This window comes from Crocodylus siamensis, chromosome 5 (genome assembly GCF_052110815.1).
Source record: "Crocodylus siamensis isolate JL-2025a chromosome 5, ASM5211081v1, whole genome shotgun sequence".
Classification (NCBI taxonomy): domain Eukaryota; kingdom Metazoa; phylum Chordata; order Crocodylia; family Crocodylidae; genus Crocodylus; species Crocodylus siamensis.
The window spans coordinates 188525013-188549625 of NC_143399.1; the positions used below are offsets into that span (position 1 = coordinate 188525013).

General features: G+C 41.7%; 1 protein-coding gene across 7 annotated transcripts in view; it reads left to right on the forward strand.

Moving 5' to 3' along the window:
- Positions 1-24613, forward strand: part of DIP2C (DIP2 acetate--CoA ligase C (putative)) — a 470493-nt gene that overhangs the window by 326410 nt on the left and 119470 nt on the right. For all 7 annotated transcript variants that reach the window (XM_090047544.1, XM_090047545.1, XM_090047547.1 and 4 more), the window contains 2 exons: positions 7007-7098; positions 13329-13439. In XM_090047544.1, the coding sequence (XP_089903670.1) occupies positions 7007-7098; positions 13329-13439 (203 nt within the window). The remainder of the gene's footprint in view (positions 1-7006; positions 7099-13328; positions 13440-24613) is intronic.

Here is a 24613-nt window from a genome sequence, read left to right on the forward strand (position 1 = left end):
AGAGAATGTGGCTCTTAAGGCACATCTTGAATGTATGTTGAACAAGTCACACTTTGAATGAAAATATTTTGTTAAGAGCATGCTGCAGGAGGAAGCTGCTGATTTAATATCAGAAAGAGATAGTCGGAGTTTCTTGGACACATTATGAGGAAAGAGGAAATTGAAAGTCTGGTTGTAACTGGAAAGATTGAAGGAAAGGGAGATTGTGAAAGACAGAGGTTGACTTATGTCAAGAGCCTATCTAAATGGATGAATGTATTCACACTGCAAATTCTGTATGCCTCAAAGAGAAGAGCTCTGTGGAAAACCACAGTCACTGACGTCCTGCTTGGACATGGTATTTAGAGAGAGAGAAACTGAAAATAATAAGAATGATCAAAATGGGTAGGAAAGAAGCAAAACTAATTTGGGGATAAGTAAGTTTTAATTTTGAGTTTAAAAACACACATACACGCACACAAAAACAGTGCCAGTTGTGCTGATTGCTACATGTATATTTAGGCAGCCTAATACTTTTCCATTGTAATTTTTTTTTTTTTTTTTTTTTGCTTCTTGTTTTTGAGCTCCGGTTTTTACTAATTGCAGAAGGGTTTTTAAACTTGTTGATAGGGAAATGCCTGTTCTTTGTCAGTTCAGGGGTTGCTTAGAGAAGATTTGCTCAGGAAAATGATCTCAGCATGCCAGAATAACCACATATAAGCATCTTAAAGCTGAAGTCATGCTACTGTTAAGCACAGAGCCCATGCCTTCCCAATGAGGGCACCTTAGAAGCCAGAAAAACTTTCCAGTTCCAGGGGAGAAGAGAGAACCAGGCCTGACTTCTGCCTCCAGCCATCACCCTGGCTAGAATTACTGGAACAACTAGCTGCTATGTTGGGTAATTCATGGTGGCACAGTGGCAGTGATCTGTGCTGTAATACTGATGGTTTGATGTAGATAATGCATCAGTGTGGGGGTTGTTACACTTCTGCAGTACTTTCTGCCCTTTTTCCATTGATAAAAAACCCCCCAGATAAATACTTACCACAAAAAAGGCTATTAAAAGGACATGATTTAGGTTCTGAAATCATGCACTCAGAAGTAATGCTGGATTTAATGGTTGCTCATGCCATTTAATTGTGCCCTCCTGTGTGCATACACACAGCTCTGTAATTATATGGTCACGCAATGAGTTTTTTTCCCACAAGACACCTGTTTCATTCAACACACTGGATGGATGTGAAATAATTGGGTTTGTAGTTAATAAAGCAGCAGAACTGCAGCAGTCTCTTAGCAAATGTGGAAAGTGTGTGTTTGCCTGAAGAAAGTCACTGAAAATGTTACCAGCCCCAGGTTGAATAAATGCTGAGTTATTGAGAAAACCTAAGAAATGTCCAATTGTGATACTGAAAGAATGTCTGATAAATGTATTTGCAGTTAACTTTGGCAGTCTCAGAATTGCTGTACACGAAGATTGGTAAGAGCCCACTGGTTTGCTTTTGCTGAGTTAGTGCTGTGTGGTTATGAGAAGCATACTGTATATAATAAGGAAATTGATTGTGGTTTGTTTTGCCTCTAAGTACCTCTCTTTCTGATGCAAGCTTGTCTTTCATAACCTTCTTTACATTCAACACAAACAGACATTTCCATGAGAGGCTGGGGATGGGTGGAGCAGAGCCTAAGGGATTTTCTTCAGAGCCATAGGCAATGTATATTTTTGTCAATTCATCCCTTTTGACATGATTTTCAGACCTTGCATTTTCCTTTACCCTATGAATATGTTGCTTAGGTGGATGAAATGGAGTATTAACTCACTCTGGGTTTCTTAAATCTTTGTTGGATGAACACTGAAATGTTAGCTGGACCTCCTGTATCTGTTGTCAATGTATTTTTAAATAGAAAAGGCCAATTAAAGATGAAGCTTAAAATATGTGGCTGCCACATAACTAAATCAAACCTCCTGCAGCACTGGCATGCTGCTGTTAGCAAGGTGTAAACAGTGTCTGTCACAGCTTTATTTGCTGCTGCTAGAAAGTGCGATAATTTTTTTCTCTTCTCATCTTAACCAGCTATCCACGTATGACATGTTTTTTGGTGGTGAGTAGATTCCAGAGACTTGGCCACCATACTGTGCCCTTGCGAATACCTCGTGTGTACTGGGGACACAGAACTTCAGTTTGCAGTTGTTTAAAGAGCCTGTGAATGGGAATTGGCCCCGCGCCATAACCTGAATTCTGGAACTTGAAAATCTGGCAAAAGTGCTCAGACCTGGATTAAAAACTAGTGAAGAAAGTGGCTGACAATGAAGATGAAGACTTTTAGTAAATGGTTAAGAAATAGTAATAAGAAACAAGTTAGACACTGATAGATTTGAAGATCAGCTGATTACCTATCCACTTGTAAATTTGGGGTCATCTCTAGATAGTACTTACAATTTCTATGGCAAAAGAGCAAGATTGTTTTGTAGCAATGTAAAAGGTCTGCCACATGAATGGATTTGTTTTAAAATCCTTTTAGAAAATACTGTTTAGAAAACTGAGAGGACAGTAGGTGCTCTCTAATAGTATCTATTTCCTTTTCGGTGATGGTAGATGACTGGTATAAAATTTAGGATGGAACTAAATGAGTTTGCCTTATCAGACACTTAAAAGAACTCGGAGAAACATACTGAACATGTAAGAGTGGCTAGATAGGAAGATGAATGGAAAATGTGAAAGTCAGTGAGTAGATGTAGGGAGGGGAACACTGCTCCTTCCAGGACGAGTCTACACAAGATGTTTACTGTGGAACTGACTAATTAGCTCTGCAGTAAATGTCTCAGCATCTACATGTGCGCCCCTGTTAGGGTGCAGGAAACTAATAAACTCCACAGCAGGGTAGTACTTGTGTTTACAGAGTACTTGTATCGTGCAGAGTTTTTGCTCAGCAGTGCAGTTGTAGACACTGACCTGGCAGGCGGGTGCATGAGGCTGCTTCAGTGTAGGGGCTGCCTGCCAGCTAGCCCCACACTGAAGCACCCCAATGTTTCAGCTAGCCCCTCCGCAGCACGTTGAGCCAGGTCATGGCAGCCCTGGGCTGACCCCATGGGCCCCCTGCCAGCTGGGGCTGCTCTGACGCAGCTCAGTGCGTGTGGTCTGGACACATATATGAATGGTGTGCCTAGGAGCTTTTCAGGAACAATAAACTCTTCAGTTTATTGCTGTGCATGAATGAGACATGCCCCCAGGTAGTAAAAATGTCCTGCATCTCCTGAAGTATAAAGAAAGATCAGACTCTGAAAGATTACACTGTATCAAGGATGATCTTATTCATCAAGAACAAATGGAGAGCTTTATTTTTGCCCAAATGCAAAGAAATGCATTAATTGTGGGGGGGAGATATGGAAGCACTACTACTCTGATGGCAATGTTCCTGCCCTGAGAAGGGGGTTGGCATAGATGGGCTCTTGAGGTCCCTCGCAGCCGTGTTTTTCTACGATTCAACTGGGGCTACTACATCAGACTCGACCTCTGCTTTTCCTGGGTGTCAGGAGATTAGCAAACATGGGATCACAGATTGTTAAAGGAAATCTGTCACCCAGTGTAAACATGCAGTAGTGCAATCAGTCCTGAAGAAACCATCACTTGAAGCCCTTGCAGCTGAGCTGCCCTCTTTAAGCAAGCTGATTAGGAAGGTGGGTGACAGTGGGTGTAGCCAAACAAGCCTGGACCCTGGTGTAACTACAAGCATAGCCAAAGACAAAGTAGTAGATCTCCAGCTGGTGTAAATTGTCATAGTTCTGTTGAAGCCAGCACAGCTATGACAGTTTGTCAGCTACAAATCAACTATTGGCCTTCAACACCATTTTCTGGCATAAAGAACATCTGGTTTCCACCTCTTCTCTGCAAAGAACTGTATTGGTGATGTAGATTAAATTGGCTGCATTTGTGGAAGAGATTTCAACAACTGTCCTTTCTTACCAACTTGTAATCTCTTATGTTTGAGAGACAAGAATAACACTGCCAGGCAAAAGTGAGGAAGGACGTGCTACAGAGATTTCCCGCTGGAAAAAATTGAGGACTCTTGTCAGTCTGGTGTTGGGGACTTTTGTATACCTCACTGCTCTTGGCAGGCCAGATTGCTGAGATGGAACAAATGGAGTAATGTCTCTTTATTTACAAACCGAATGGATACTAGCCCTAAAGTCTGTAGTTTTGCCCTAAATCTCTGAAGATCAGAGGGGTGGGGGGAGATGCCTGAAATTCCCGTGCCTTTTTAGAAGAGATTATACAGTATACTTAAGTGCCTAAAATGGAAACTAGAAAAGGCTACGCATTTACCCCAGGTTGGGGCAGACAATGTTTATTAATTACAGGAGCAACCTGCATTAAGTTTTCCATACCTCATTAAGACTCACTCATTTGTTTCTCAGAACTCCTTATGCCTCTGATAGCAGCCAGGAAATTGCAGGACTGCTCGGTTCAGGCCTCCATTAATAGCCAGATCGAGGTCTTAGTTTCTCTAATTGTGCACTTAAATGGAGGATGAGTGGGTTACAAAGAAAAGAATAGTACTGAAAGATGCTATGTACTTAAGCAGGTTATGCACCTAACCAGTTTGCAGATAATCAGTTAGTTAGATTATAAACAGTAAGTAACCATTTCAGACTGGCAGTGTATCATGCAGTTAGGTAAATTATGCACTTTCTGACATGCATATGGGGGGATACCCTTTGTGTGCAGTTTTGGTTATGAATAACCTTTCAACATACAGAATTCTGAAAATAGTGCCCATGGGCTGTCACTCTCTGTGGGTATCCCGCACATATGAATAATGTGTAAACACGAACATAAAACTTGATAATCAGCTGGGAATTAATCTACACATTGAATAAATGCTGTGGACCTTTAAGTTATCAAGTGCAGAGTTGTCTTACATGTCATTGCCATCAAACAAAAGATAAACCTCATTCTGTCGGGGCTGGAAAGGTTTTGTGTAAAAATGGTTCTTTGCATTTCTGAACTTTTGCCAGACTCTTGATTTCCCTTCTTCAACACTCTGCACCTCTCTTCTATGTCCTTTAAGGTTTATGACCCTTTGAGTCATTAATCTTGGGAACCTTTGAGAGACCAAAACTGATGTTTACTACTTTCTTCTTCACTTCTACCAAGGTTTGATCAGACTTGCTCGCCAAATTATAATTATTGGTCATTATACAAATAGTTCTGACAGGAATGCCTTTTTAAGTTAAGGGCATCCTTTAAAACACAAGCAACTGGCTGGAACCTATTTCTGTTTAGTGGCAATACTTGCATTTGCAAGAAAACCCTTCAGGCACATTAATATATCCCTATTCAGTTCCCAGTGGAGCAAAAATTAACTAATTTTGTTTAATACTAAACACTCAGGCACTTCAGTATCTAAATACTGCAGTAATTTTAATTAAATCAAGGACCTTGGAAAACATGGTTTGATTCAAGCCAGAAGCAGATACGGAAGCAGTTACAACAGTGCTTTGCTACTTTACAGTAACAAGCAGTAGTGACCCTTCCAGTTTTCTTGAACAGGGAAAATATCCAGACTTCTTGTAGCTTTTTATTTCATCAGCTTTTGCACTTAAAAATAATAATGTAGTACTCCTACTTTGGGATGTGGAACATTTGGCATAGCTAGCATGTATTTGTTAAGAGTACAGTATCACTTGTGTGAACTATGGAGCTTGCCGACTCATAGAGCTAGTCTGTTGTCAGAGCCACTGATAGTTTAAATTATTAGTGGGCGTGAATTAAACATGTCTTACTGTGAGACTAAATATTACTTAACAGTGAACTGCAAAGCTTTTGGTTAATATTTTTGTAAGGGGTTCTTTTTAAAGATCCCAGATAATATAGTATACAAATTGTCTTTAAAATGCATTGGCTTTTTTTTAAGAATGGACTTTTCTCTCTAAGTATTATTTATTTCATTATGGTACTGCCTGAGAACCAAGTAAGGACAGGGCCTATCATGCTAACTGTTATACAAACACAAGTAATGAAGTCCCTGACCCAGCAAGTTTATAGAAGCTATTTGGACAAAACTGCCAAGAGGTTGGGGAAAAAGAGCCAGTATGCAAACCATCATTGTGTTTGTCAGTGTTAGGTTGGTGCTACTGTTTTTCTTCAGATGGGGTTTTGTTGGGAAGGATCAACTAACTAGAAATAGAAGCCAGGGAGCCAGGATGGGGCATAGAGTAAGGGAAAGGAGAAGAATGGAGAAGGGAGCTTGGAGGGCAAGAGAAATGAGGCCGAAGGGAGGAGGCTGTGTGGACTGGAAAAACAAGTCATTCAGCACAAGGAAGAGCATATAAAGGGTTGAAACATTAGAAAGCAACCTGATGACATCATCAGTTTTTGAGGGTCCCTACTGCTTCTGTGTGCCCATGCTGACTGGAGTTTCTGTCTGTCTGTCTTTCCTTTATGGGACAAGGAGGGTTGGTGGTGGGAAGGGAGGTGGCTGGCTCCTTACTGGAATACGGCACCCATGGTTTGGGTGTGGGACACATGGCATATGGGGCCCAATAATATCCTTAACTAGAGCAACCCCGATACAATTCTGCCAGGGATGTAAATCAAGATTGTGATGTCTGCCCTGTAGTGGTAATGATGCTACAGCCTTCTGTGACAGCATGGCTTCGGGATATCCCGGCCACTTAGGACAGTTAGCTGCTGTAGGCAGTAGCAGAGACATTGGAGTTCAGATCCTGGCAAGTAAATAAAGGTAAAAATGACTTGAAATTTAAACAAACATAAACTTGAGTTTCTTCATTTTATAATAATATTTCATGCTTAAGAGGAATGTTAATGAAGAAAAAGCCCCAGAGCTATGTTTAATTGTATGTGCAGATTTATTCATTGGCTCTGCTGGTACAGCAACATGTGTAAGACAAAAGAGGACCCTAAATGCTCTTGCCAGTAATCACTTTCAGTACACAGATGCATTTTTCCTTTAAAACCTTGCTTGTGTAATTTCAGACATCATTTTAATTTTACAAATTATTTGTTAATAGGCAAACTTTGGACCAGGAGTATGAAGGTTGCTTACAATATACTGCATAAATTAGGCACAAAACAAGAACCAATGGTGCGACCTGGAGACAGGGTAAGTGTTGGAATGGTTTATAAAAAGCCAGTATATGTGTTCAGGCAATATGATGCATGTTATAAAGTGATAAAATCAAATGTGGAAAAAATGTGCTTCTTAATCACAAAAGAGATAGTCAAGTAACAACAGTTTGTGTGTATCATAAGTTATCTGTTGTAGCACTTTCTGAATAGTAACTCCAATTTGGTGCTCTATCAGCAGTAAGCTTTTTCATGAAAAAAGGTTTGTTTTGGGGGGGGGGGGGCTTTGACAAAAATCCCAAAACAAGCAGTCTGTTCCAGAGGCTTGTGTCTATAAAGAGCCCGAGGGACAATAAACAATATTTTCATGTGTGTAAAACTGTTGGATAATGACATGGTAGCTGGTGAAATGGTGGAAACAAGAAAAGCATTGTGAAGTGAAGAAAACCAAACTGAGTGTCCTGTGCAGCTTGTTAAAAGAAAAGATGCTGAAAGCACGTGCCAGATTAGGGTCCACTGCTATGTGATTAGGGTTGGAATAAATGATTGCAGTTGGGTGGATTAAAATCCACATGGAGCAGGGTTACTGAGGCAACATTGTACTTTAAAACGAAAATACAAATGGTCTCCAGCTCTCCACTTCCAAGCTCACCTACTGACCTCCTCAGTATCCTTCCTGTTGTCTGCTTTACTGCCAGAGCTGTGTTGTCACAGTGAAGCGACTGACTGTGGTTCCCTAGAGTTTGTTGGTCTTTCTCCATTCTCTACCAGAATGTGTCTTTGCAGATGAATGCAAGCTTCCAAAGGCCACATTAGACATCCTCGTAATTCCTGATCAGACGGATAAATACAAGCTAGTTTCTTGCAATAGCATTCGGAGTTTTGTTTGGGGGACTTAGATCGCCGTGTCCAGGGTCTGGTGCTACCATTCACTTAATCACTTTAGCCCACTGAGAAGCAACCATCCCTAGTAAACATTAGGGGTATGCGAAGCGGGCCCTATTCGTTGATTTGGATCACTGTTCCTCAGGAGATTCAGCCAAATCCGAAGATTCAATGCTGATTCAGAGAATCAGCGATTTGGCCATAGACACCGCTGTAAATGTTTTTTCTACATGTCTTGAGGTAGCAGGCGTGGCTTGTGAACGCTGACCTGGTAGGACAGATGGAGCGACCCACAGGAGTACGGAGGGGCCCTCCACATGCTCAACGGTGAACCTTGAAGGGAACTGGAAGTACTTCCAGTCCAGTTCAACAGTGGGGCATGCAAAGGGGCCCTTCCTCCTGCGCCACCTCCCTCCCCTCCCCGGCTTGGTGATTGGCCACAGGGGGGGGGAACCCGGGTGCCCCCCCAGACCCAGGAGACCCAAAAGTGCTTGTGGTCCGGTTCCAGGTCTGCTGCCAAGCACGCTGGGGAGCCCCCCACACTCCTGTGGGATGATCCATGCACCTCAGCATCTCAGCATTCACGAGCCACTTGGTACCTAGAGGTACGTAGAAAAAACATTTAAAGCTGTGTCTATGTCTGAATCTCCGAATCTTTCTGAATGTCGCCAAATCAATTTGGAGGGTTCCGATTTGATACGGAGCGATTAAAGGGTACTCTGATTTGATTCAGATTCAGAGATTTGGCCACCAAATTGGGCCTAATCTCCACCAAATTGAATCAGGGACCAAAGTTTTGCACAGCCATAGTAAACATCCCCATCTCCTCTGTTCCCAACTGTCAGACATTTCCTAGTCTGGATGAGAGAATGACAGTTGCAGAGAAGCATATTTAATGGCTAAAATGGCTGTTGATCTAAGCTGGCATGGACAGGTTGAGAAGAGATCAGGGTAGACTTTTAAACATGGCTGTTCTCCTAATGCAGATAACTTAGTGTCTGCCCTGTGTAATGTGAGTGTGTTAATACAAGCCCTACTGCCCCTTTGGGTTTTGACAGACAACTGCTTTGTAGCTATAGGAAGATACAGAAGTTGGAACTGGAAGCTCTGCATTCCTGTAACTTTACTCATTCAAGTGTATCCTCAAACAAGAAAAGTGCATCCACTGTCCATAAAGCCTCCCATAACTGACCTTTGCAAAACTTAGTCGCTAATCTCAAATTTATTGCTGTTGAACCATAAGCAAAAAATGTATGCATATATGTACGTGGTATTTTCTGCAGGGTGGGGATTTAAATATATGCTTCCCAAAAGAAAAAGGATTTAAACAAAAAAAAAGACTAGAAGCACCATGTTTCCTATGCTTCTTTCAGAAATAAATCATAAAAAATTAAACTAAGAAGTCTCTTGATGTTTAATTTAAATCACTTCCCACGGTGGCATTTAGCCAAGAGAATTCTGAAAAATCTCTGTTACTTGATTTACAACTATATGCTTAAGGAACAGCAGGAGGGACACTGTGCACTCATGTATAAACCTACAAAGAAACCTGCGAATAAAAGGCTGCATCTATATATCATATGTTGACCGACCATCTTTGTATCAGTTTACTGCACAGTGACCCTTGACATTTCCTAACACTACAGAAGAATTTGTGGGTGATTCAGACTGAGAACTGAATGTTTAGCAAGAGTGAGACAAGTGCAGACTTCCCATCATTTGAACAAATTGCAGTTCTAAAATAAGTCTGTCTAGATTACAGTGAAGTAAGATGTTTATAGCTAAATAGTGAAAGCATATGCTTTGCATTGTATAAATACCTTGCTTTGTATCTTTGTGTATCAGAAACATGATAATTTAAAGCCACTCCATGTTGAAGATGAGGTACTATTATACTCCTGATGTTTGAGCATTTGTTGTGTTTACTTTTCCCTTTGCAATGACATAAAAGCCTTCTGACCTCTTTGAAAAAAAGCTCTTTTCCAAATAATACAAATCATACAACAACAGATGAGAGTGTGTTTATAGCACTAAATTAAATACAGGTGGATACTTGTAATCTTTTCTAAATGAAAGTGAAGTATTTCCATATGGTAATTATATAGAAAACTTGGAAAGGCCTTGTCTCCTTTAGATGACTCTTTTAACTATAGTCTCTTGTCTTCCTTATTAACAAAGTTCTGCTACCTCGCTTCTCAGTTTCTTTTGTTTGAGCCCACAGATAACTGCCGAGCGTGTGTGTGCGCTTGCACATACATGTGTATTTCTAGGTTAGTTACAGTGAAGCAACGTTTGCCTGAAATACTCATTACAGAGTTGACCCTCCATCACACTTACCCGCTGTTTGTGTTCAGTGGAAATTAAACAGAGTTCTGTCAGATACCTACTACTTATCCAAATGTTTGGTTTGTTATTACACATAATACACATATATTTTGTTTTTCTCCTGCCTTATTCTTTATTTTTGGTACAGTTCCTTTAGTGTAGAGAGGCCTTAGAGAGGCCTCACTTCCCATTGGATCTTAGTGTGAGTTACACACCAAACTCCCTTAAGCTCTTTGACAAAATTTACAGCCAGAATCTACTCTGCCTTCATTATTAGCTTCCTGGGCGCTGATGTACTCCCAGGGTTTGTACCCAACTTCACCTGAATAAATCAACATCTTCAGTGACTTCATTAAACCATTTAAGGGACTAAAGTAGCATCCTCCCTTCCACCCCTTTGTCATCATGTTGTCTCTCTAGATTGTAACTTCTTCAGGACGGAGACTCATTTTAGAAGCTGTAAAAAGACTTTTATAAAAGCACTCCAATTTCTCTGAAATTAAAGCGTTGTGCTAGATGGCTTATGAAATAAGACCAATGGAAACTGATCCAGTAACTTTCATCCAAAGTCCTAAAGGTCCTCTTTATTTTTCACTGAAGTTATTGCTACAATCCTCAGCTGGCAGTGCACAAGAATTTCCAAGTGAAATTAGTTAGTCTGTTTTAGTAGTTCAAGCTGGGAAACACAAAAAAGGTAGGGTTAGGAAGGAAAGAAAAGTAGTGCAGCCAATCAATAGGAAAAATCACTTAAGAAATGGTAAGATTACACATTTCCTTAACCTGTCCTTAGCTACTCTCTAAAGTAGTCTCAAATTAAACAGTAGCTTTTCTTAGAGACTTTCTAGGTATGTGAATTTAATAACTCGTTATTTCTCAGTTTAGCTACAAATCAGTTTTAATCATTTCAGTTGTGCTACATTTGGTTTAGGTATTACATACCTTTTAAAAGCTGTCTCTTACTTTGGCATAAAAATAAACAAGAAACATGTGAAGTTACACAGAGCAGAGCAGTTTAATAGCAGAGACCTTTTGGTCCTGGTTGGACATCCTTGGTTGCTTCCCTGCTTCTTTGTCTGAAGATGCTCAACAGCTTGAAATTCTGAAAAGTCCATCTCACTGAGGTCATAGAAATCCTGAAAACACTTGAAATGTAAAGTTAGCAGAGCCTTTGAACCTAAGGGAGGTTGAAATAATAGTCATCATTACAATGGCTGAGATGTGTGGCTCTGGTAGGTATCAGAATATCACAAATTAAACTCAGTAAAGAATTCAGTGAATTTTAATATGCTCTAACCCACTGAGTCTTCACTAATATGTATGTGCATTTGTAGCATCTTATTTAGCCCTGTAACTAAGTTACCAGCAGTATTTCTCAATTGTTCAGGTCATGAAAGTAATGAAAAACACCTCCGAGTAAACTGAAACAGACATGTAGGTAGACCTTAATTACTTAGTTAGAAGTTAACATGGAGGCTACATCAGTCCTTACTCTTGCAAAAAGAACTGTGAGATCCATAATAATTCTACCGAACTTGAGACGCGGCTGCCAATTTCATGGGCAGATCCAGGGCTGGTCACCATTTTCACAGACTAAGCACAATGGGGCCCTGCCATGCTTGTGGGTGAGGTGCCCTGGCAGTCCCACTCTTTCCCACAGATTGCCACATGGCTCAGAACCTCAGTTTAATCGGGGTAATTAAGCTACAGTTTCGGACCATCCCCAAGCAGCAGGCTCCGTGTTTTTGGAGGGCTTGCTGCAAACAAAAGGGAAAAAAACCGTAATGGCAAGCAGAGAACAGGCCAGAAAGCCATGCAGTCTTAGGGGAAGGTAGAGGAGGGAGAGGGGCACGACAGGGCTGTTGACAACAGGAGGTGTGGAGGCAGGTTCTATGCCTCCTGCTGCTCCCTCTTTCCCCCTCTATCCTCCCACCTGTCCTCCCCACTCCTCCTTCCCCTGTGCTGCAAGACTGCAGGGCTTTCCAGTCTTTTCTCTGCTTCCTGGAAAGGTGTTTTGGGTTTTTTTGTTTTTGTTTTTGTTTTTTGGCAGCAAACCTGCCAAAAATGTGGAGCCTACTTTTTTTGCAGTACCCACCCAAAATTACAGTTTCTGCAAAAGTCACACAGTTGCAATTTCTGTAGGTCCCTAGTAATAATACATTGGATTGTCTATTAGATAGCTCATTCTCACCTTTCCCCCCACCACCAATGGATGAAATGCCATTGCCTGCAGATGGACATAGTGATATGCTGGACAGCTCTTCAGTAGATCTCAGAAGAAAGAGGGCTACCTAGGAAGCACACAAATGGTTCTCTAAAGCAATTGAGCCTGCCTCGGAGTTTTGCCCAGCTAAGTCAGGATCTAAATCTGCTTGGTTCACAGAATCTGGAAGAAGGATAGGAAGCTTCTCGCCTTGAGCGGCAGGACTGTTTCTGAAGAGAACTGATGAAGATGTTCCTGTTGTACTTCAACAGTTATGCAGGAGCCACTCATTGTTACAGGCTGAATGAGCCTACAAGCAGTTGAATTTATGGAATCTGACAGGCAGGCAAAGCACACTGCAGAGTGCTTGACATAATGCATAATGGTGCAGTATGTCAGGTTAATCCAAATGGTCATAAACCCATTTTATTTTTAGTAACTTTAAAAATTGATACAATTAGGTTGCCAACGTTTCTGTCTACAATTTCATTAATCACATTGACTTCAAAATTAAACATCAGTCAAGCCATCAATAAACCAAAGGAGAGAAGAAATCCACCATCATTTTGAAAAGCAACAATGTCTTAAAGTTACATAAACACACTTCCCAAGGGGAAAAGCCCAAAAACGAAGCATCTATGAGAACAAACTCCTCTGAATCCTTATTCCTTTCCCTCAAATATGCAGATGGTCCTCTGCTAATAAAGAAACCTTATGCAACAAAGTTGTCTAGTTCACAACACTTCTCTGAATATTAATATACCTCTGCAAAAGGGAAGCTCTGCTTTTATTGTTCCTGAAATATGTAATAACATTTACATTGTAGAAAATGTTTAATGGCTCTCTCTTTGTTTCAGGTAGCACTCGTATTTCCTAACAATGATCCTGCTGCTTTCATGGTAGCATTTTATGGCTGCCTGTTGGCGGAGGTTGTCCCTGTCCCTATTGAAGTGCCACTTACTAGAAAGGTAGGAAGCTAAATCTCTTCTCTGTACTTCATCATAACATTTATGTTAGAGTGAATCACTACGGAACATAGCTATCAAGTAAATGCCTTGTTGTAAGTGGTTCTGTATTTGATGACCAAAAAAATAGTACTGCGCTGTAAATTGTTATATATATAACTTTTCCATTTTAGTAAGGGAGCATTTCACTGTTTTTCATTTGCTTATTTTTAATTGCAGACAATATAAGCCTTGTCTACACTAGGAAAATATAGCAAAATATCAATTCCTCCAATGTTAGGGTGTGCAGCCTTCTGCCAGGATTGCTGTAAGTGCTGTGTTGTATAACCCGGCTTTAGTGCATGTCTACACAGTGATTTTAAAGTAGTGATGCCAACCAGTATTTTGCCTATCCTGTTCATTTGCAGCTGAAACAATTACAGCAGTTATGCTAAATTTCCCTGATGTAGAAGAGTCCCTGGAGTGTGTCAAATTGCCCTTAATCAGACCTCCTTGCTGCTAACTGGAAGTATTTCATATCTGATGTTGATTCAGTCATGCAGCCTAATTGACTATCAAGTTGCCAGTATAACAAGTCTGGTGGTTTTAACTTCAGCTCTGAATTGTGAGGGTGGGTCACTTATACTGGGACAATGCATGCTCTATTTTTTCTAAAGGCTTGAATTTCGAAGGCTGTCAATACTAAAGGGTTATTAATCCCTTCAAGTTCCATTTTGTCCTGTACCTTGGAGCTGGAGCTGGAGCTGGAGCTGGAGCTGGCAGCCAGGTCTCCTGGAGTTGTCAAAAACTTCCCATTACAAGAGTCGCTGATAACTTTAGCCAAACTCTTTAATCATGCAATGTGTCTGCTTCAAATAGTACTTTTGAAAAAAAAATTCAGCCCAAGTGTTCAGACATGTCTGAGAACAAGGCTAGGGAAGCCGTCATATTTTTGGCCACATTAAAAAATAAATAATCTTTGGACATTTCCTTTGAAATGCTGTAGTACCTCCAAGCTTTGGAGCTGCTGCTTGAACTCTGGCAGAGAAGTAATGTTTGTGTCAGGGAACCTTGCCATCCTCGTGAAAATCTGTCTGAAATTTGGCCAAGTAACTTAAGCCTTAGAGAAATGAGTTTGCACAGGCTCAGAGCCTTGCTATGTTAACAACTGGAATCAACTTTTATCAGCACCTAAAGCTGGCCGAACTGTACACCATCGTGCAAACCAGCATGCTTCAGCTGGCAGTTACGGTGTTCCAAATAGGCTTTCACTGGAATAGCTGCTCCCAGCCACTCTGAGCCGGGCAGAGGACAGTCATCCAGGACTGAGTGTAGGGAACCTATCTCTTTTGGGTGTTCAGTGACCATTGTCCTGACACCAAAGCAAGGTGGGGAAAGAATCCATCTGAACTGAATGCACATGGGGGCACAGGGCACACTAAAAAGAGGGAAAGGAATAGACTGGGAGTTCCAATCTCTTGTGCTGTTCTCTGTATTTTACCTGCCATGATACACGGATTCAAAGCCTATGGGATAAGTATTAATAATAAAATGAACTGCTACTGGTTGGGTTTATTTTAGAATGCCTGCTACCACACAGTGCTCTCTAAACTATAAAATCCAGCTGTCCAAGTAAATATCCTTTGTCAAAATAATTCTTTCCCTTTGTTTGACTGAATCTCTTGATTATTTTTTCATGAACAGTTGAAGGTTTGGGCTGTTTAAATCTCACCAAAACCATTCTATAATAAATAAAATATGAAGTCAGCACAAGAACTGAAGAGGTACTGCCATCATTTAAAAAAAGGGACTGGATGATCTTTTATAAATGAAACTTCACATTCACAGAGCATGTCTAACTGCAGATATTTCTGCATTTGCTTATATATAGCAGGAATTAGAGTGGAAGAAATGAGATAAAAATCATACTTCATGAGCAGTCCCAGAAGTAATACCTTTACTTGGGCATTTGCTTCTGGCTTCAGTTGGAAGATGTGTCATATGTGTCATCACACAATGGCTTAGCTTGTTCTTTTATACTCCTCCCTATTATTCGATTTCTTCACTGCATGCTTCAGTTAACGCTGGCTGTGTGCATTTTGTAGCCTGTTTGTTGGATGAAAGAGATGTGAACCAAGTAGGTTGGTTACACAAGAGGTAAACAATAGGCCAGCATGATGGGTGTGGTAGACATGGTAATTTATACCCAATAGCATGTGCTGAGTATAGATTAATGTTTATGGTTTTACTCACCTACAAATTTGCTTTGCTCTAATGCATGATTATAGCTTTTTAGACATTAGCAGAATTCTTCTCTGTTTCAATGTTAGGCAAATGCCCATCCATATCTGCCCCTTTCCAGCTATAACTTATCCTGCCTTGCATTTCCAAGATACCCAGAGTCGGATGTAAACTCTCTCGGGGCATCTTTACACGTGCTCTGGGGGGCAGGGCTTTAATTAGAATGGCTCCGAGAGCTGCTCTAAATGAAGTGCCCACCGTGTCTTGTGTATTCAGCATTGTGTTCTTCAAAATGGAGGCGGGGGAACTTTAACTAAAGCTCGTTTGGTGAGCTTCAGTTAAAGCACCCTCACTGCCATTTTGAAGTATGGGGATACAAAATACACAAAATGCGATGCTGAATCATTAGTATGCTCGTTAGCACACTTCAGCAGACTCTCTGAATCAAGTCTGCTCCTATGCGCTGTAATTACGGTGTGTTGGAACAGTGTTCCTCTGTGGCTCAGGACAGCTGTCTGGCAAGCAGTCGGTCTAGCATGGACAGGACTGAAATTCCCAAGAGACACTGATTGCCTACGGTTTAGTCTACTCTGTCACATCCCTTAATTGTTAGCAGGGACCTGGGAATTTATTTTCATATAAGTCTTATATACATTTGGATAAATTGGGTATAGATCTTTAAATTGGGGTGTGGTAGGAGAATTAATGATTGAAAAACTGGAAATGCAGGTTCCCTTGAAACACACCAGCAGCAACAGTCTATGGGACTTAATGGGACAATAGCATCAACAGAGAGGTTTTTAGATGGGGAGGTTTCCATTAATTTTCCTTTCTTCTAACATTCTGCAGTGTCATAGATAAAAATTGTCCCCGTTTAGGAGAGCTAAGCACACCTTTTTTGTACACATTATTCATTGTTTTTATCTGTTCTCGTCTTTTAAAATACTTTCATTATCTCCAAATGCTCTTATTTATGTTTTTCAAGCACTAGTAAATTTGGGTATAGGTATTCTGCAGTATGCGTCTTTCTGCAGCTGAGCTGGTTGGGTGCTGGTCAACATGTATGTCTGTGGAGAACTGGAAAGTGTCTCCTTTTCTCTATACGTATTTTTCCTTTTCTCTATATATAAAAATACATCTAGGAACTAGAAAATTGCCATTTATATGATTCAGGATTTTGGCTTTTAAAATATTGATTTACCCCATGCCTTGCCTCTTGAAAGCCATGTACAGTACTGCATTCTTTGTGTATTCTGCCTTTTTCCATCCTCCCTGGATTCTGCTGGTTAATAGGCTTGTTACCCACCCTACAGGGAGCATCTCTCAACTCTCTGATGCCTATTTGTAATAAGGAGAAAAGCTGTTTTAATGTTGCATCATCTATATTGTCTTTGTTACACATGTTTGGACTCTGTGACAGGCTTTGATGAAAAGGGTCACTGCATAAATATTTCTTGCCCTTCTTGTTTTTGAGTGATAAAGCTCATATACCAGAATACATGACACTGAGGCATAGGAGAGCCTGTTTTCTGAATTAAAAAATCACTTTCTTATCATCATAACTGGGGAAAATCTAATATGAAGGGCATTTGCTAGACCACCCTTTCTTGCAGACTATTTTGCTTCTGAAGTAATACAACTAGAAGTGAGCATCGGTATGTGAAAGAGGATGGACTGTATTTAGGGGGCTGGATCTGCTTTAGGACACATCTGATGCATGCATTCCTAAGGCAAAAAGCTGTTCTTCAGAAGCTCTTTTTTACAAGTACCAAGGAAGACAGGGCTACCAAAGATAGCAGCCCAGGAGGGAGATGAATTCCTTTCTTGAAGCAATGAAATTATCTCAATTCTCCCTTCAGTTTGGAGATGGAGCTTAATGTCCCTAGCAAGCCCAGCCCCAGTGTTTTTGTAGTATATGGACCTTTTCAGTAACTGGTTTTCAGCTCAAAGGAATTGGTTCATCTCATCTCTTGTTAGTTACATTGATAAATGTGCTGGTACCAGATACGCCTTTAAGGAGTCTAAGTCGACATGCTTGTGTACATATTATAACAAAAAAAACTAGTGTAGTTAAAACTGGCATAAAATGCTATACATTTGCATTAAGTTATGACTGGTGACACAATCCATTCAAAGAAACACAAATGATAATTAAGTCTATGTCCATAGCCCATGCTGATTAATTTTACTGCCTCCTTCACTACTCCAAGCCCAAAATATCGTGCTCCTGTTTCGGGGTTGCCTGTGCTCTTTGTCAGCTGCCCACTGAGCAGAATTCATGGTTGAAATGACCACAAGAAATGACATGCCTACCTTTCTCCCCTTTCCAGCAGAGATATCCCACTTCTTCCCATTATTTCTAAAAAAAGAAGACTGCCACAAATCATTATTGCCCTATTTTCAGCAAGTTGTTTATAGCTGATTAAGATGTCAGAATTTGATGTCTTGCCCATATGGTTAGATACTTGAGCCATTCATTTCTGATGGGGCAGGTTATTAACTGCTCTTAGAACTGGTTGTGAAGGCTACTTCTATTTTTTTCCCTATAACTCTTTGAGATTTTGTTCAAAAAGTCAAGGGTTTTCCCTTGATTCTCCTTCACTTCTGGTTGTGTTCAAAAAGGAATGAACTCTTAATCTGTCCTCTGGACTGCTTGTTCTCTATCTGCAGGTTTTCATTAGGGTGAGAACTTGCAGGAGGAGCAGGCAGCGTGCTCCAAGCCAGGATTTGGTTAGTTTGCGGTGTTCTCATTGAAGAATGCTAATACCTTGTACTTTCAGATTATTGACTTGTCTTACATCTATCTTGCTTTTGCTTGTTGATGGGTTTTCCTTATGCCAGACGTTCAGGAAAGCGCAACATTTCATTTTAGACATGATGCTCTTCATTTGTTAGATAGGAAATTGCATTGTTACAAGGAGAGTAAACCATAAGAGTTCACTGTCACAAAGAAGTATTCCTCCCAGAGCACTTTGTAAGCCATGTTCACACAGTACTGAAATGCAGCCACCTGTGGGTCTTTCATCCATACATCAAATTGTCACATTATGCAACAGGAAGAAGACAGGTTGCTTACAGGCACTGATGAAAGCCTTGCTCCAAAAGTCTTTAGGGAACTCTTAATGACTGCCTAGAGCAGACAGGACTTCTGGTGTGTTTGATTTGAAAGGTTCTTTTTGGATGTGTGCATACATGCTTGGCCACTGTCTACAGACACCACATATTATGTACCTCAGAATAAAATACTGAGCTGAGCCCCTAAGTAATTTATAGTGGTGGCATGAAGGCTTTAATTTTATTTTAAACTGTAGCTGGTGGCCGTTTCTGTCTCTTAGCATCTTTAACAAGCCCTCTCTACCTACGCAGTCTGGACTGGATCAATTCATTTGTTGAAATTGGAGATTGGAACCTAAAGGTTTCATCCTTCCCACCAGATTCAGCCTCATAAAAGGTCTGTGGGGATTAATACATTGTCTCTGCAGGGATTAACATGTTTTCTCACCCTTCCCTCCCTATCATCCCACCCCCCGGCCAAAATGTGTCCCCAGTCATGCTCGGTATACTAGATTTTGGCATGCTGAGTACTGTCATGTCTTGATTGTCTCTGATGCCTCTTCTTTAGCTCATCGTTGACCCTCTCCATCTCAAAGCAACATAGGCCATAATTCACAGTGACTTCCGCTTACAGCAGTCTGAAGCAATGATTCCCAGCATTGGCCATTGATGCACAGCTCAAGAAAAACCTTTGTGAGCTATGCGTCAAGAGCCAGTGCTAGGAATCAGTTGCTTTGGACTGCTGCAAGTGGAAATGCGTTGTGAAGCATTTCCTGTGGGCCTGTGTCGCTTTGAGATGGAGAGGGTCAATGATGAGCTAGAGAAGAGGCATCAGAGGCAGGCAAGACAGAACAGTATTCAGCATACCAGTGCCAGCTCAACTGAGTTTGTATGTGCAACTTGCTGGAGGGTCCATCTGTCATGCATTGGACTCCTCAACCACTCAAAAGCTGTGGTGATACCTGGTAACCTACCAAAGGCACAATCCCCACAGTCTCCTGAGACTGATGGCTGCCAATGATGGTGTTAACTCTTATGTTGGAGAAGCTCGTGAACATAACTAAATAAAAGAGCTACAAACAAGTCTTAAAAACAGTGTTTGGTTCTGCATTTCTTTGCAGTGCGGTAGAGTGTTCTTATTTAGGATGTTTCAAGTTCCTGGTGAGACAGGACATCTTCATGCAGAAGTGGTTTCTCTGCCTTAAAGACCTGTTTGGTTTTCCAGATTGCATGTGCTACATGCTACATTCTCTTTTGCCCACAAGGAATGTTAACTACTAGGTGCCTGAATCCAGGAGGATCAGTGTTGTAGGACCTGGAGGTTTTTCTTGTTGCATGTAAATTAAGCCATGAGTGTCAAACTTACTCGGTTGCCTGAGCCAGATCCAGTCTGAGGAGTTCCTTGCAGGCTGGATCTGGACCCACCTCCAGTGTTGGGGTGAGCAGCACTGTGTCGACTCAATGACTCAAGGAGCTACAGGAATTAACATGTTGTCTCTCCCTTCCTTCCATCTCTTCCCCACCCCACCCCCTTTCTCCACTGCTAAAACATGTCCCCAGTGGGGCTTAGTATCCTAAATTTTTGCAGCAGGCCCCATCCCTGTTCTCCCCACCCTCAAATTCTTGGACCCTTTAGGAGCCCTGCAGGCTGTATGGCTTGGTTCCTTGGACTTTTTCTAGTCCATAGGTTATATATTTGACATTCTTGCATTAATCTGTCAACTGAAACCAGAGAGATATTTTAACGTTTGCCAGCTTTCATCTAAGCACAGGGGGTTAAAGATGTAGCCCATAGAGCCCTGTCATCCAGCATGTAGTGCTGTTTGTGGGTCTTGGACTGGCCTGCATGTAGTGCGCCGAGTCCATCTGGCACCAGATGCACACAACATGGAGGCTGGAGCCAGTGCGTGTGCTGCATGCAGCACATGGGGTCAGTCTGGAGCATGCATTACATGTGGCACCTGTGCTGGACCAGCCTTCCATACTGGATCCAGGTCTCGTCTAGATTGGGCTCATAGACAAATCCTACATGCTGGATCCAGTGTGCAGGGCCAGTCCAGCCCAGGCACCACATCCATCATGCAGACCTGCATTACGCATGTTGCATATGGTACACAAAGCTGGAGCTGGTGCACACGCTGCAAGCAGAACATGGGGCAGTCCAGGGTGCATACTGCAACAAACTTTGCTGGGCTGGCCATGTTCGCTGGATCTGGCACATGGGGCTAGTCTGTGAGCCCAATCCAGCCTGTGGACTGGCCGCAGTCTATCATCTGGCCCCTGGGCCTGGACAAGTTTAACACTTCTGATTTAAGGCACTAAGTACTTACATGTGAAGTGTAGCAAAAAGCCACCATACATTTACATACCTTTGTGCTGCATGCAAGGCTGCACCATGTTGGGTGACCAGGTTTAATATGCTTATGGTTGTCTGCCATGTCACATCCTCCCATATCCCAGCTGTCAACGCAAGCATTCAGCAGTGTTTTGGAGAATCAGACAAAACTTTTTCTCTAGGATACCTTAGTGCTGCTTCCAGGCTCCCTGTCTCAGTGCATTGGAGTGCAGGCCCTCTTGAAGCTGTATGCACATGACCTAAATTTCCTCAGTGCTGTCAATAACACCTAGAGCTTCATTTCTTTTCCCCTTGCATTAGCAACCACACTCCAGATTTGGTAGAATATTGCAGCAATGTAGCATGTACATTTTGTTTGCATGTGTTGAGAGAGCTTCAGCTGAGAAACGTCCCTTACTGTTAAAAAAACCTGTGAGTTTTGAGCTCTTTACTTCTGAACTCCTACTGCCACATCTTCCCTTGTTTCTTTGCAGAGTTAACTTAAGGTCTTTTGTGTGGGAGAATGTGGTATGTGCCAGAGATGTTTGTGTTTAGCCAATTTAAGAGGCTTTTGGCTTGGAAAAACGTATAATGCCTAAAACTAAAAGCTAAAAGGTAATGAAGCAAACCAAGGACTATCTAGGATTGGTGAATACAGGCCAGATCTCCCACGTACTCTTGTATTATATGACTTTAAATACACTGTTATCAATTAAAATTTGAAAAAACCCTACCGAAAAGAGTGGGCAAAAATGCATAATGCTACTTGTTTATCAGCTAGACTTGCTATGATGTAAAATGCAGTCTGTTACTAGACTATCTAACATGTAGATAGATGTTACCAAATAAAATATACATGACTCTCTCTGCTTGCATGTGAAATTTTATAAATTAATGCATGACTGTGAAGAGGAAATGCTAGAAAACAGTTGATCTATTAAGTGGGAACAGTTATCATCCTGCCTCATGGTGTTTGAAAGCCCAGAATGATTAATATGCATTTCCTTTTCCTGTAAACTTCTACAGCAGGGGTGGGCAATTATTTTGGGCGGAGGGCCGCTTACTGAGTTTTGGCAAGCCATCAAGGGCTGCATGACAGGCAGCCCAGGGCAGATTAATATTAATTTTCTAAATTTTTTCGGGGCCCCTGGGCCAGATAGAACAGCCTGGTGGGCCACATCCAGCCCTCAAGCCACATTTTGCCCACCCCTGTTCTACAGCATTATATTTTTGTTTTAAGAGCTGAACTTGACAGATCACTTTCTAGCTGATGTGTCTAGAAGGGATCACATGTTAGCTTTCTGTGAGCTGTACTCCATCTGGATTGACTTCCACTTGGTCTCTGAGTGAAACTCTGTATTCGTTTCTGCCTATAAAGCCCTAAATGAGGTGAAACTTGGCTTGGAGAATCTGTCTCTTTCCTAGAGCTCTGCTGCAACAGCTGAGATCATTTCAGCTGACATCTCCTTGCTTTAGGCCCTGTTCGCCAACAGTTCTTAATGAGTAAGGCCCTGAAGCGTGTGCTTTTCTGAATCAGGCAAAGATTCTTCCTTTCCTTGATGGGCATCCTAGTCTGGAACTTGTGGGACTTCCAGATATGCTAAGCTATGGTTAAGCTAGGGCTTCAAAAGGGAGCTCAGGAAGAGCAGGCTTTAGTGAGCTTTGAATGACTTGATGAGAGATGTAGAAAAATGAGCTGGTACAAGAAGGAAATCGTAGGAGCAAAGCCAAATTAATGAGGACAGGTGTTGAGATGAGACCAAAAGGATCAGGTATGAATTTGGCAGAGACAAGTAAAAATAGGTGCTTTGGCAAAAGGACAGATAAATGATGACACAAACTTTGGTATTTGGGGTATAAATATAGGTGCTGTAGGGCTTGTTTCTTCGTTGCAACCTAGAGGAATGCAATTAATGCACAAATAGCTACCATGGGCTCGGGCAGTTTGACTTAGTTCAGCTCCTTCAGCTAGTGCATGATCCATGCGACAGTAAACTTCTCTGAGCTTTCTCTGCTGATTGCAAATGTGAGTTTTTCTTTGTGTCAGACCTGGGCTCCAGGAAGCTGCTTAAAAGCCACAGGCACTTGGGGAACACGGACTCTAGCAGCCTGCTCACCAAGAATGACAGTAAGCAGGAGGCTACCCAAACACGTGCGTTATAACAACAGGACTCACTGTACTCCCTTTTCTAGTCCACCAAAGCCTGTTTTCTGGCTCTTGGGTAATGCTGCAATCTCTGTCTATTGGCTCGAGATTTTGGAAAGAGTTGAGTCAAATGGAACATTCTTCCCGTTAGTTCTGACTGACATACTTTAATAGCACTCTTTTTTGTGCACACTTCTAGATGTAAACAGACTTTAAAAACAATAACTAAAACTATATTTTCCTGCAGTTCACTTGGGTTTTATCACCATCATCTAGGCTACTTAAAACCACAGTGGTTACTTGCAAATAATTATAAGTGTGTATGTGCATGTGTCATTATTAGCAGCAAGTGTAGCTTAAGTTCAATTAGCAAATGCCTGGTAGGTTGCTGGAAAGGGTAGAAGATGCAAGAAAGCCTAGGTAATTGCAAGGTGTTCCTTGTTCCTAGCTCCATGTGGCTTCTGAGTGTGTGCAGTACATGGGTGACTGTTGCCACCTTAGGGGAGGCATGTGTTCCCCCACCGACCAGGGGGAGGGATACTCCTGCAGCCAATCTTGCCATCTGAGGGGAGAAATCCCCCCCCCCATCACACTGACTGGGAAGCAGCCGCAGCGCTACATCCGGCGTTCCTGCCTGCCCCCCTGCCCATCACCTAAGCGAGGAGCACAGCCTGTCAGGGGGTGCACGTGGAATTGTGGTTGATAAAAAGAAACAAACCCCCCCCCCAGAAACAAGGATGAGGACAGAAATGGTTCTCTATGTTTTAGCCCAGTATTGAGGGCACTTGTCCAGGCAGCAAGAGACACAGACCCTTCTCTTGTAGCTAAACCACTGCATCTTTCATTTAGTATTCCTTGGTAAGACTGGATAAAGAGCAGTGAGGAAGTTAATGCCCCATTTGGGAGAAAGGGTCAAAACTAGAGCCCAGCAGCCGTCTCACTGAGTCATGGTTTCTTTCTCCTGCCCCTGCATATCTCTACTCCTGGCTGTCTTGGATTCCTGCTGGCATCCTTTCAGTTGTACAACCCTATCCATTCATACTCGTCTAGATATACAGCAAGAAAGAACTGGCAGGTCTCTCTGTTGTATTCAATGTGGTGGTAACTCCACATGTTCTAAGACAGATCTCAGACTTACCCTGGATTCAGCGAGGACAGTGAAGTAACTGTTAGCTTTACTTATGGCCATCTATGCTGAAAGTCCTAAGATTACCTAGACATGTCTACACGTTCATTAATGCACTTTAGCTAATGTGCATCAAATTTAATACCTCCATTGTGAGGTATTAGAAAGATGCTCATTAGCCTATTTTAATGTGCATTAGCAAAAGAGCATGGTTTTTTGTGATGCTTTAATTTGCATTAAAATAGACTAATACACATTAAAGCACACGAGTAGATGCACCCCCCAAGTCAAACATT